The 13370-nt window shown below is 45.2% G+C and overlaps 1 protein-coding gene across 9 annotated transcripts in view; it reads right to left on the minus strand.

Moving 5' to 3' along the window:
- The window catches only part of PRDM16 (PR/SET domain 16), a 769879-nt gene that overhangs the window by 46903 nt on the left and 709606 nt on the right, over nt 1–13370 (minus strand). For all 9 annotated transcript variants that reach the window (XM_029577915.1, XM_029577910.1, XM_029577913.1 and 6 more), the window contains 2 exons: nt 5512–5659; nt 3275–3428 (listed from right to left, as the gene is read on the minus strand). In XM_029577915.1, coding sequence (XP_029433775.1) covers nt 3275–3428; nt 5512–5659 — 302 coding nt within the window. The remainder of the gene's footprint in view (nt 1–3274; nt 3429–5511; nt 5660–13370) is intronic.

Consider the following 13370-nt stretch of genomic DNA (forward strand, 5'->3'; position numbering starts at 1 on the left):
CTCCCCCCAACCTTTGTTTACTAAGTTGCGCCTGCCTATGGGCAGGCGTAGGTTGCGCGCGCCGGCCAAGTGCCGGTGCGCGATCCCGGGCAAAACAGCAAATGGCCTGAAAGCTCCGGCCACGCCCCCGTCCCTGCCCCTTTTTTTGAGCCCCGGGACATACGTGCGTCCCAGGGCTTTAGGACTGGCGTGCGTAAATCCACCTGGATTTACACGCTTAGGCTTTGAAAATCTGCCCCATTGTGTATATGCATGTGAGTGAGCTAAAATAGGGGGGTGGAAAAGGGGCAGGCACATGGACGGAGCATGGGTGCCCCGGGCCGGGGCTAACAGCTATGCACATAAGTTTGTATTTTAAAACCGAAGGCTGCAGCACATGGAGGCTTGTTAGCTGCCTATATTTACTGCTGCTCCCGATGAGGAGTAAGTCTGCATAAATCACGTTTTAGGTCTAACATGACAGGGTCAGCTGGAAGGAGTGCAGGATGAAGAACCAGAGGGGTCTGGGATGACCTCGAGATTGACTGCACAAATTGATGAAATAATTGGAAAAACTGGGAATGCCCTTCACGCGAGCATGTGTTAAAATCTGCTTATATACGTGCATTAACATAAGAACATAAGTCTTGCCATACTGGGTCAGACCAAGGGTCCATCAAGCCCAGCATCCTGTTTCCAACAGTGGCCAATCCAAGCCGCAAGAATCCAAATATTAAATAGATCTCAAGCTACTATTGCATATTAATTAATAGCAGTTTATGGATTTTTCCTCTATGAACTTATCCAAATCTTTTTTAAACCCAGTTACACTAACTGCTGTAACCACATCCTCTGGCAATGAATTCCAGAGCTTAACTATGTGCTGAGTGAAAAATATTTGTTTTAAATGTGCTACTTGCTAAATTCATGGCGTGCCCTCTAGTCCTAAGGAAGATCCACAGAGTAAGTTTGCTCGAGTAACCTCTTAAAATCTGAAGCATATTTACATGCGGTAGGCGTATTTTAAATCATAAGCATGCAAATGTGCACATGATTTACAATTCCACGTATGTCTGCTCGTGCATCCATATGGTTGTGTATGGGCGCCCACGTGCTCGTTTTAACATTAGCTTGTAAGGAGGTAATATTCAAAGGACCTACGCATGTAAATGTAACATACTACTGTAGCCATTTTCAAAAGCCCACTGATGTGCTTAAAGTACCTTAACGCATGTAAAACCAATGGCAGATATTGTAGCAATTTTCAAAAGCCCACTTAAACGAGTAAAGTGCATTTACTAGAGTAAAACTCAGTTTTTAGCATGTAATTGCTTTTGAAAATGATTTCCATGCTCTTTCCTCTTGCAAGCTGAAAATGTCCTTGGGAGCACCTCTGTGTATTGGTTAACACCACAGTAACCTTTAGCAACATTAAGGCAGGGCAATTCTCAGACATCCATTAACATGTGGAAAAGGCTTTTTACCTGTACAAATTGCTATGAATATTAACAGAGGATGTGGATCTCTGTTACCAGTGGAGTCTGAACACATGGGGGTCAATGTTCAGACAGTTTGTCCAGCTAAGTTTGGGACTTAGTTGAACAAACGACGGGTTTAAATTTTGTGCCACTATGAATAGCTCTGATTTATCTAGTTAACTGTTTAGGGATTTCTAGGACATTCCAGGGTGGAGTTAAGTTAGCCAGATTGCATATCTGGCTAGCAGGCTAATAAAGGAAGGTGTGCTCGGCCAAGCGCACCGCTTAACACCTGTTTGGCCGTGCATTTTCGAGGCGCTCTTATTACCCCTTCTACTGTAAGGGGTGATAGCGCCTTGACAACGCGCGGCCAAACCCCCGTGTCGGGAGAGGGGGTGCTCAATACGGAGCTTCGGACCAGAGAGCAGTCCTAAAGTTAGCCAGATGAGTTTTTTCAGCTAGCTAGGACTGTATCTGCCTATTCAGTGGAGCACCTAATTGGCAATTTATCTGGCTAACTTTAGTGGATGTATTGTTTGTTTGATGAGCTGCTGAATAAGGACCTCACATTGCCTTCTTTCTTCAAACTGATTTTTTTCTGATTAATTCTATGGATGCGAAAATCTTTCATAATAAATCTGAAGAAACTTACAAAAGGCAGCTTCAGTTGGATTCCATGACATTGCTCTATATGAGGATCGGCTGTTGCTACTGTCGTTAACAGGCAACCAAATCTGTGCACCCAAAAAACACATGGCAGATATTCAGTCTGTACTGGGCTTCTTAAACTATCTGGATACTGGAATGGATGCCTAAATCAGTCGTTTAGTTTGAAGCCGAAGTACCTGGAGGAGCACAGTGTTGGCAGTTTTGACATCTGACATATACTGAGAATTTAGTTCAGTGTCTTCAGCTTAAGACAGCAAGTTTCCAATGATTTTACCTGAGTAAGCAAGCACTTCCCTGATAAAATCACTGGGTGAAGGCTGCCCCTCCCACTGTGGGTGCCAGGCCCAGGGATGGAGAGAGGGCTGGGTTTCATTTTAAAATCCCCAATGTATGGTTTATGGTACAGAGATGTGGTCCTGCCAAACCGACCAAGCCTAATATTCAGATGGGTATTGACTTCATGGGATGGATCCGCTATTGATCAATTTAGCTGCCCAACGCAGTTTCCAGATGCCTAGATTTCACATGTATAAGCTAGATGTTATATAAAAGAAAATGAATAGTTAAATCCATTGATTACTGATTGCTATAATTTCTTTATGAAACTGTTCTACCAAACAAATTGAAGATGTAGCTAATATATCATCTGAACACTGCAGCTGCACCCTTTCTGCACTTGAATGAGCAATTCCTCTTTCCAGAAACATTTTTTTTTAAACAGAGGCTTCATTTGGCGGGCTCTCTCTCCCCTGCCCCCAAGGAAAAAGTCTTCACCGGTTATAACATTTGAGCAATCCAAAATTGCACTTTGGTTGAGTTGCGTCAACTCCTATTGCTGATTTTTTGCAAGTTGAAAAGCAGAGAAGAAAAGACAGGAGAAAATGGTAACGCTGAGCATTTTTTTTTTTTTTTTTAGCTTTTAACTTGTCAAGGGAGTCAAAAAGCTGCTGAGAATGTTTACTGAGAAAACAAGTAAGGGTCCTGGTTTAAAAAAAGAAAAAGAAAGCGACTCAGGAATCTCATCTTGCACCCTGACCTATGAAATTACGGATGCTTGTTGCAGCAGCAGAGAGGAAGCTGTGGGGTGCCTCGTGGGGATACTGCAATTATAGCCAGAACTCAGCATTTTGAAGGCTGTGACAACTCACATATGAAAGGTTTGACAGTACTGTGAATGTGCTTGTGTTGCTTCAGGCCAGACGAGGTGGCAAAGGTTTTGCCGCAGTCCGGGCAGGCATGAGCCCGGGCTCCCACATGCTGAGAACGAATGTGACGCTGCAGATTGCTCGGGTCTGTGAACACCTGGAAAGAAAGAAAGGAAAACTGGAAAGAACGAAAGATACAATTTGGGGATAAAGTGTGTGTGTGTGTGTGTATAAAGAAAGACATTCACCGGGTTAATTTTATGTTTTGTAAAAACGATCAGAAGCGCCTTCTTTACATTGCACTGCAAAATGATAAATAATTTCATTATTTTAAAGCATGCAAACATTACCAGAACTCGTTTGATACCTTGATGTCTGGATTCACCCTCACTTCCCCACCAGTAAGGATACTATGTGCTTTTCCCAGGTTTTCTTTTACTATTTATCATCCCATTGCCTCTATTCTTAAAAAACAATTACTTATTAAGATACCAAGACATGCATGTTTTGGGGGGAAGTGGGGCTTCATTCCTTTTTTTGGAAGTTATGAGTATGGATTAGATTTTTGCAGTGACACCTGTTGGCTGGGTGGATGTATTGCAAGAACTGAGTTACTACACTTCCCTTTTCCAAGCCCTGTGAGAACACTAATCTGGAAACATCTTTGTCAAGAGAGATGGTTGTGGGCAGGAGTAATTAATAAAATAATGAATTAGTATGTTCACCCATATTTATTGGTTCAATAAAAATATGATACCTTTTACCAACTGGAGTCTGCTATTTTCAGTTCTCACCACCAGGTCATAAGTACAAAAGTCAAACACACCCTTAACTGCCACTATCGGGCCGATACAGAAAAACGCGCGGGAGAGCCGGTGCTCTCCCGGCGCACGCACAGGCCAGTGTCCTGTGCACACGACTCAGTAAACTAAAATATTTAAATTAGGGCTGTCGGTAAAAAGAGGCGCTAGGGACACTAGCGCATCCCTAGCGCCTCTTTTTGGACAGGAGCAGCGGCTGTCAGAGGGTTTGACAGCTGACGCTCAATTTTGCCGGAGTCAGTTCTCGAGCCCGCTGACAGTTTTTACTACTTTTCTGTGCACTTTCCCGGTGCCGGCAGAAATTAGCGCCTACCTTTGAGTAGGCGCTAATTTCTGAAAGTAAAATGTGCGGCTTGGCTGCACATTTTACTTTCTGTATTGCGCAGGAATGACTAATAGCGCCTGCAACATGCATTTGCATGTTGCAGGCACTATTAGTCTGGGGGGGGGGGGTTGGATGCGCGTTTTCGACGCACTATTACCCCTTACTGAATAAGGGGTACAGCTAGCGCGTCCAAAACACGTATCCAAATGCAGGTTAACTGCGCTCCACCGGAGCGCGCTGTACTGTATCGGCCTATACGAGAGGGACTGGCTTTGGAGGGGGGGGGGGCAATGTGAGATACAGGGAGGAGATGAGACTAGAAGTTGGTGATTGGGTGACAGGGAGGGGATGGCAGGGAATCAATTGGGAGTGATAAAAATGGTTTGGAGGTGAAAGGATCAGATGGAAGAATGTGAAAAGGCCTGGAGGGGTGAGATGGAGCATGGGCTGGGAAAGTGAAAGGAGCTGGCAGATGTAAGACGGGATCAGCTGGAGGAGATAGAGATTGAGAGTGGGGATCAACTGGCAAGGGTGGAGGGTGAGAGAAGGAATAAACTGGAGTGCATGGAGGGTGAGCGTGGAGTGATTGTTGAATTGGGACCACACACCTGATAATTTCTTTGGAGACATGGGAATTTTTCAAGAGCTAAAATGGGATCACATTGGTTAAAAGTTTGGGAAGCCTTGGATTAAGGGTTCATTAGAAGGTCAGAAAGATTAAATCCAGTGCAGAAAATATTACACATTTGGCATCCATAGGCATAGTCATTTCTCATGGCTGCATGTGAAATTCAAAACCCACTGATGGAGAGTGGCAAAATTGAAGCTGAGGTTGTATAAATATGTCCTTCAGTTGGCACTGTATGCAAAATTTTACCCTGAAGCTCAAATAACTCTTTCTCATTTTATTATTCTTAATATCCCACTTGTTAAATATGTTATCCAAGCAGCAGACAATTTAAAAGTACATACATAAATCCAACAGTATAGTCCAATAGTATAGTTAAGGGAAACCAACGCAATGAAATGTAATAGATGGAGGTAACTTTTTATACCAAGCAGGACTGTTGCAGTTAGGTAACTGGCACCCATACCTTCACACAGTTTTCACATTCAAATCGTTTGCCACTGTCATGTGACATCTGGTGACGAATCAAGTTGGATTTCCAGTTGAAGGCTTTTGGACACTGGTCACACTTATACTCCCGTTCCTCAGTGTGGATTATCATATGCTGCTCCAAGCTGTGAGAGGAAAACCTTAGGTTTACTTCACAAGACAAAGAGTTGGCAAAGGAACTGGTGCAATTCTTAAATGGACAATTTAAGCACCCACTGCTTCTCAGAGACAGGCAAGGAATGGGAAGAAAGATCTGCTTACAGATATATCTATCCCTGAATAAACCTCTTTAGTATCACACTGCCAAGGAGGCTTGGCAGAGATAAGGGTAAAGCACAGTTGCTTATGTCTAACAGGTATTCTCCAAGGACAGCAGGATGTTAGTCCTCACACATGGATGCGATCATGAGATAGAGCCCGATGAGGAAAACTTATGTCAAAGTTTCTAGAACTTTGACTAGGCACAATAAGCATGCCCAGCATGTCCCACACCACGCATGGTCCCTTGCCAGTTTTGTAATATAGAATTATAAATAAAATAAAAATAGGAGAAACCCAACTCCAAGGGGTGGCGGGCAGGTTTCGTGAGAACTAACATCCTGCTGTCCTTGGAGAACACCTGTTACAGGTAAGCAACTGCCTTCTCCAAGGACAAGCAGGATGGTTGACCTCTCACTTAGGTGAATCCCTAGCTACAGGCTGCCCCCAACACACAGATACCTAACCAGGTGCCAATGGGTCTAACAATACCGGTGCTGTTGGTAACAAATGGGGAGTCACCCTGAATCCAAACAATGGGCCCTAGGCAGGAAAGTTGGGTTCTACACCTCAAACAGATTCTGAAGGACAGACTGGTTGAACGTACTGTCACGTCAACCAACCCTATCCAGAAAGTAATGAGATGTGAATGTGTGGAGAAAACTCCACATCGCAGCCTTGCAGATCTCCTCCACGGGAACTGCTCACAAGTGGGCCACTGACACTGCCATGGCTCTGACAGAATGAGCCTTGACATAACCCACAAACATGCAGTTCCGCCTGGGCATAACAGAATGAGATGCAGTCTGCCAATTGGATATTGCCTGCTTGGCAATGGTCTATGGGCTTCTGTCCACTCCAGATAGAAGGCTAAGGCTCGCTTGCCGTCCAAACTGTGTATTGCTCATTCACCTTAGTGCGAATGGGGCCTGGGAAAAAATATTGGCAGGACGATTGACTGATTAAGATGGAAATCCGTCACCACATTAGGCAGGAACTTAGGGTGTGTACGCAAGGCCACCCTGTCATGATAAAACTTAGTATAAGGTGGACAGGTCACTAAGGTCTGGAGCTTGCTGACCCTGCATGCTGAAGTGACTACCACCAAAAATATGACCTTCCAGGCAAGGGTGTCCTAGGCTGGTTTGCTGTCTTACCTGTACAGGGAGCAGAATTGAGCCACCTTCCTGTTGCAGGGGGATGCAAACAGATCTACATCGGGGAACCCTCAGAGATAGAATATCAGATTCGCTATATCCTGGTATAGGGACCACTTGTGGGATCTGAAGGCTCAATTCAGCCTGTCCGCTACCACGTTCTCCATCCCAGCCAGGTACATGGCCCTGAGCATCATCCTCTGAGACAGGGCCCACGACCAGATCTGGACTACTTCCTGACACAGGAGGTACGATCCCATGCCTTCCTGCTTGTTGACATACCACATGGCTACTTGATTGTCAGTGTGGATCAGGACAACTTTATTGGACAGCCAATCTCTGAAAGCCCATAGCGCATACCTAATCACCCGAAGCTGCAGGAAGTTATTTTGACAAGAATGTTTCTGGGTGGATCAGAGACCCTGAGTGCCGAGCCCATCTATATGAACTCCAAACCCCAGGGTGGATGCATCAGTGGTTAGGACAATTTGGGTAGGGGGACTCTGAAACAAGATCTCCCATTCCAGATTTGAAAATACCTGCCACCAGGACAATGTGTCCCGAAGAGACAGGGTGTCTCTGATACAATCCTGGAGGATCTGAGTGGCCTGGCACCACTGCAACCTCAGGGTCCATTGTGCTCTGCCATGTGTAAACATGCCAAGGGAGTGACATGGATGGTTGTGGCCATATGGCCCAACAAACTCAACATGTGCCAGGCTTACACCTGCTGGCTCTGTTGTATCTCTGCAGCAATGGTCGTCAAGGTGATGGCCCTCTGGCAAAGCAGGAAGGCCTTGGACTGAGCTATGTCTAGCAGGGCTCCTATGAAGTCCAATTGAAGTGATGGACTGAGATGGGACTTTGGGTAGTTGAGAACAAACCTTACTGACACCAACACCTAGATGGTCAAGCGCATGGACCTAGTGGCCCCTGCCTGAGATGTGCTCTTGACCAGCCAATCATCCAGATACGGGAAAACATGCACTCCCAGCCTGCAGAGGTTTGCTATCACCATGACTAGGCATTTTGTGAAGACCCATGGAGCTGACATGAGCCCGAATGGCAATGCCTGGTACTGGACGTGCTGTTTTCCCACCACAAATCAGAGATACGTCCTGTGAGCAGGGAAGATCTCAATATGAGTGTATGCATTCTTTAGATCGAGAGAGCATAGTCAGTCCCCTTTTTGCAAGAGGGGAATCAAGGTGCCCAGGGAAATTATCTTGAAATTTTCTTTTTTTAGAAACTTGTTCAGGCTCGACCATTCTGGCCATTAAGACGGAGAAAAGTGCCACTACTAGTACCTCCTGATGCGCTACCGGCCCCCAAAATGGGTCAGAGATCTGACACTTGCAACCATGCAATTCCGTGGGTGCTGATTCCTGCTGCAGAGACTCTCATTGCCGTCTCAAAAACATCGTATGTCATACGGATCTCGTGTTTTCTGCATTGCAGGCCCTTATGCACCAGCAACTTGAGAGTGTCCTGCTGCTGTTAAAAGAACTGCTCAGCCACCTCCTGCACCTGTTTCCAGATATCCCATGAGTACTGGCTTTGTAGAGCTGGTGGACAGCAATGCAGGCAAAAAGCATGGTGCTTGAAATACCTGCCTTCCAAGAGCGTCTATCACTCTATGGTCCTTCCCTGGGGCGCTGAGGAAAGAGTCCAAGAATGCTTGGCCTTTTTGAGGGTAGACTCGACCACCTCCGACTGGTGGGGCAGCTAACGCTTATCAAATCCAACAGCCTTCTGGATGAGGTAAAACCCATCTGCCCTTTTATTGATGGCAGGTATTGAGAGGGGATGTTCTCATATCCTCAGCAACTCCTTAAGGATCTTGTGTACTGGGACCACCACAATCTCCTTAGGAGACCCCATGAACTGTAGGATCTCAAGCATTTTGCATCTGGCATCCTCCTCTGTCAATAACTGAAAAGGGATGGCTGCTGCCATCACCCTCACAAACACTGCGAAGGTCAAGTCCTCAGGTAGAGACTTCCTTTGCTCCTCTGGAGGAAAAGGATCTAAAGAGAGGCCCTCGGAGCCCTTGGAGGACTCCAAAGCATCATTCCCCCAGGGGTCATAGGGTTCCTCATCCTCACTGAAGGCGACAGGGGATGGGTTCCTAGGAGCTCGGCCTACGTCCAGAGGTGCAGGTACCAGTAGAACTGGATGTGGGGTTGGCAGGCCTCGGCATCTCTGCTGGCCTCTGTGGAGCTTCCTCTTTGGAGGAACAGACAATGACCATATATCAGTAGGAGGAGGCCTCAGTGCCCCACTGGGCTCTGATGCTTTCCCAGGAATCGACACCAACTGGGTCGGTAACTCACCAATGAGCATGTTGAGCTTCTCCAGAAGTGGTACAAGGATGGGTGGCATTGGGTCTGTTGCCATTGGTGCCCAGGACTGAAACCCTGCAGGTCCGGTCCACCGCCAGTTGGACTCAATGCTTCAGCTCCTCCTCGAATGCTGCAGATGCCAAGGCCGACTGGGAGGAAAGAAGGGTAACCAGATCTTCCTCAGACCCTTGAGGTGGATCAGTGACTGGCATCAGGACCAGTGGAGACTATCGCAGACCTCCAGCACAGATTGGCACTCCTTGCCACAGGGTCGCTTCGGAGGCATCACGGCAAAAGCCAGTGCCTCCCTGAGCCCGGTACCGGGCATCGACAGGGACCGGTGCTGATGCTTCTTCGGCTTCCCCGGTGCCGAGGCCAATAATGAGGAACCCTACATCCTTGGTTGGGAGCATCGAGTCCAGCTGGTGGTGGACCAGATGCTGCAGGGTTTTGGTCCTGGGCCCTTGTCTGCCGGCAAAATCAATGGAGCCAACAGTCCTGCTGATGTTGATGGATCAGTGTCCATTGGTGCGACTCCTTGGTTCTTTGATGCCGATGGCTCGGACTTCTTTAACCCAAAGAGTTGCTCCATCTTGTCAAGTTGAAGTTGACGTCTCTTCGTGATTATCTGGGAGCATAAGCGGCAACTCTGGACATCATGCAATGCCCCTAGGCAGAGGACACATGTCTCATGCAGATTTGTAATGGACATGGTCCTTGGGCACTGGGGGCAGAGCCGAAAACCGGACATGGTCATGACACATGAAAAAAAAGACAATGGTAGCGGGGCGGCAATGGCTGATGGGCACCGATGTACAGTCACTACAGAGGAATTGACCGCAAAAGGAAATTTACCCAAATTGCCGAAAACCCTGACTAGGAGACACTACGGGAAGGTACAGAGAGGGACCCAGCAATGGAACAACAAGAAGAAACCTGTGAATAATGCGAGAAAAACAACGTTTTCCACAAGACCAAAAAACAGCCAAAGTGAGTTCACTCACACTGCGATGCTCACAGCTCCACGTAAAAAGAGAGACTGGAGAGGGACCCCATGTGGATATGTGGTATAGGGCATGCTGGGAATGATTAGTGTGCCTAGTCAAAGTTCTAGAAACTTTGAAATAAGTTTTCTGCATCGGGGCTCCATCTGATGATGTCACCCATGTATGAGGACTACCATCCTGCTTGTCCTCGGAGAGTTAAGAAAACAGGCATGTAAACCAACAATTGAGTTTGGTATTTCATTCTGTTCTGAGGTAGAGATAAAGAAATGCTTTAAAAAAGTATGAATTTCAATCTGAGGAAATCTGAAACAAAAAATATATTAGTGACAACAAAAAAACTGAACAAGATCCTAAAGAAAATTACTTCTCTGTTGGAATAGATTTTAATGTTAAAACTGGTAACTCTCCATGTTCTTTAATTAAGATATGGTTAAGAAAAGGGTAGATTATTAATCATTTGCTTAGTTTGTTCTTCAGAGCAATGTTTATGGTCCCTCCAGCAGTGACTGGCACTCAGAAGCCAGTCCAAGATTTTAGCATTATTTTCTCCTTTGGAAAGGTCCTATCCATTAGGCACCAATTTTAGGCGTTTATTTTTGGAGGAATGGGAAGAGAGATATAGGGGTAAATCAAAAGCCCAAAAATCAGTTTGCTTAGCACAGTTTTGAAATAGCAAACAATTTTCAGGGTTTCATTTCCTGAAATTTCAGAAAGGGGAGAATCTCATCGCTGTGGGGCTTTTTTCCCAACCCTACTAAATTTAAGAATCGGGCTAATGCACATGAACAGCATGTTGGCATACTTTGGAGAACTAAAGAGTTGTGCATGTACTTTGAGGATTCTTACACATTTCTACCTATCAGAGATCAACATTTAGTGCTACGACTGTCATATGCAACTGGCATTCTTTTCAGAGTTTTGGCAGCATAAGTGCAGCATTTTGCTTGATTTTCTTTGACATTTCATCTCTAACGTTGTAGGTTTCTGCACAGAAAAGAATGAACATCTCTGCTCATTTTGAACTGCAAGTAGGAGGGAAACAGTTTGTAATAGGAGAACAAAGGGGTTAAGAAGAATGGGAGAAATGGTGCCTATACCAATACTAGAAGTTAATTATTGCTCCAAAGGATATTTCTATGATGCTAGGATAAGAGCATAATCAGAAGGCAAAAGCTATTCAATGATATAGAAAAAGAGGTCAGCTTTTAAAAGCCATTCACCTGTGGAAATAGGATGTCTGAAAATTGCCTACTCACAGGTAGATTTTAAAAGCACTGCTCACGCAAAAACGGACCCATCCACATGTACGTGGGCTATGCAAGAGCAACGCAAATTTTAACACACTGGTCCATAGGGATCCTGAACACCAGGGAGGAGAAAGAGAGAGATACAAAATGTGACAATCTATATATCTCTCACTTTAAGATGGGCACTTTCAACTCAGGGTGGGGGGGGGGGTTTGGGGGGGGGAGGGGCAGTGCTACAGACCCTTATGCCCTAGGCAGACCAATGTAACTCTGCCCCCACAAAACCCACCCTAAGTTGAAAGTGCCCCTCTTACAGTAGGAGACATATAGAGTGTCAGATTGTCTCTCTCTATCTCTCCCCCCCTCCCCCCAATGGTCACTTGTGAGTATGCACGTAAAAGCTCCACACATACATGTGACAGGGATATTTAAATTACATGCGTGTACTTGCACGCATGATATAAAATTAAGCGTATTTTTGCTCGTGTGCCCAATATGCACGTTTATGGGTGCACGTGTGCTCCTTTTAAAATTTACCTGTCAGTGTGCAAGTGATGGCACAATACGCATGACTTTACCTGCAATGAGAAGAGCTCGCTCGCCTGGGGTGGGGCTGGAGACGGGTTTGCACTTATGCGTACATGCTTGGATTTCCAAAATATACACATTTAAATTTACCTGGAAAAAAGTATCCACGAGTATCCATCCTCTTTCTTAGGCAATTTTCAAAGGGAAAGATTTCCCTTCGAAATTTAGTGCAAAGTTCACCGGAAATAAATTCCTGCAGGCTTTGCACTTGCAGATAGTTTGAAAGTTGCCTTCAAAAAAAAACTATTTAAGTTTTGTGACATGGGATCTACAAACTGAAATATAGATTTGTTGTCCTTTATTTTTAAAGCTAGCTCATGAAGGAAAAAGATGCTGCCACTTCCATTCTACCTTGGCGTTGACCAAGCAATATTGGTGTTGCAGATGATGACAGATTCACTACTGCTTCCTCTAATGTTAGAGTTTTTCACTAAGTGGCAATTCATTTGTTGTTTACGTGATGTAACATTTTATTCTATGGCAAGGGTCCATAAGGTTCTGCGATGCTATGATGCACTTCCCCTGACCCTTCTATAAAGGACTTGAATGGGGTCTCCCATCCTCAAAATTTAGCATGACATTTGTTTTGCTAGGTGAAATTATCTCTGTCTAAGGTGGACAGTATTCTTGAGACCCAGGTAGATTTGTTTACGTTAAAGAGGGCAAATTGTTGATTCTAGGAGAGGCCCTCATGTGCATTATTTCTCACAGTGGGGAAGAAGTGCAGATATAATTCTTCCTTGTTAGCAAACAGTGAGTGATTCTAGTAACAGCAGTAGATGCAGGAAACCTTTTCCCATGGTGTGGGAATATAATTTTAGACAGCTGGATCTCCGGAAGACTTTGTACCAAGGCTAGACAGCTATGGATCAGAACTGACTCTAATGATTGATGCGTTTCAATCAATATATTGCATGTGATTTGAGTTCAGGGATGATACAAAGGCCTGAGACATTCTGGCAACAATGAGCTGGGATGGGCCCAAAATACATCTGGCATCTCTGGGGACATCAAATACTAAGACATTTGGTATTTCTGATCACCTGGGAAGATCAAATGCTAAAGACTAGTACCCATACCAATGAGCTGATAATGAGTTATAGCAATTGGTAGCTTTTACCAAATGGGAGATCAAAGGACTGGTACTGAAATGCCTTTGAAGCACCTAATTTGCAGAGAGATATACAAGGTATAGCATTTGCTTATTTTAGTTGGATGAGCTGAGAAGAAAACAGAT

This window comes from Rhinatrema bivittatum, chromosome 15, assembly GCF_901001135.1.
Source record: "Rhinatrema bivittatum chromosome 15, aRhiBiv1.1, whole genome shotgun sequence".
Classification (NCBI taxonomy): Eukaryota; Metazoa; Chordata; class Amphibia; order Gymnophiona; family Rhinatrematidae; genus Rhinatrema; species Rhinatrema bivittatum.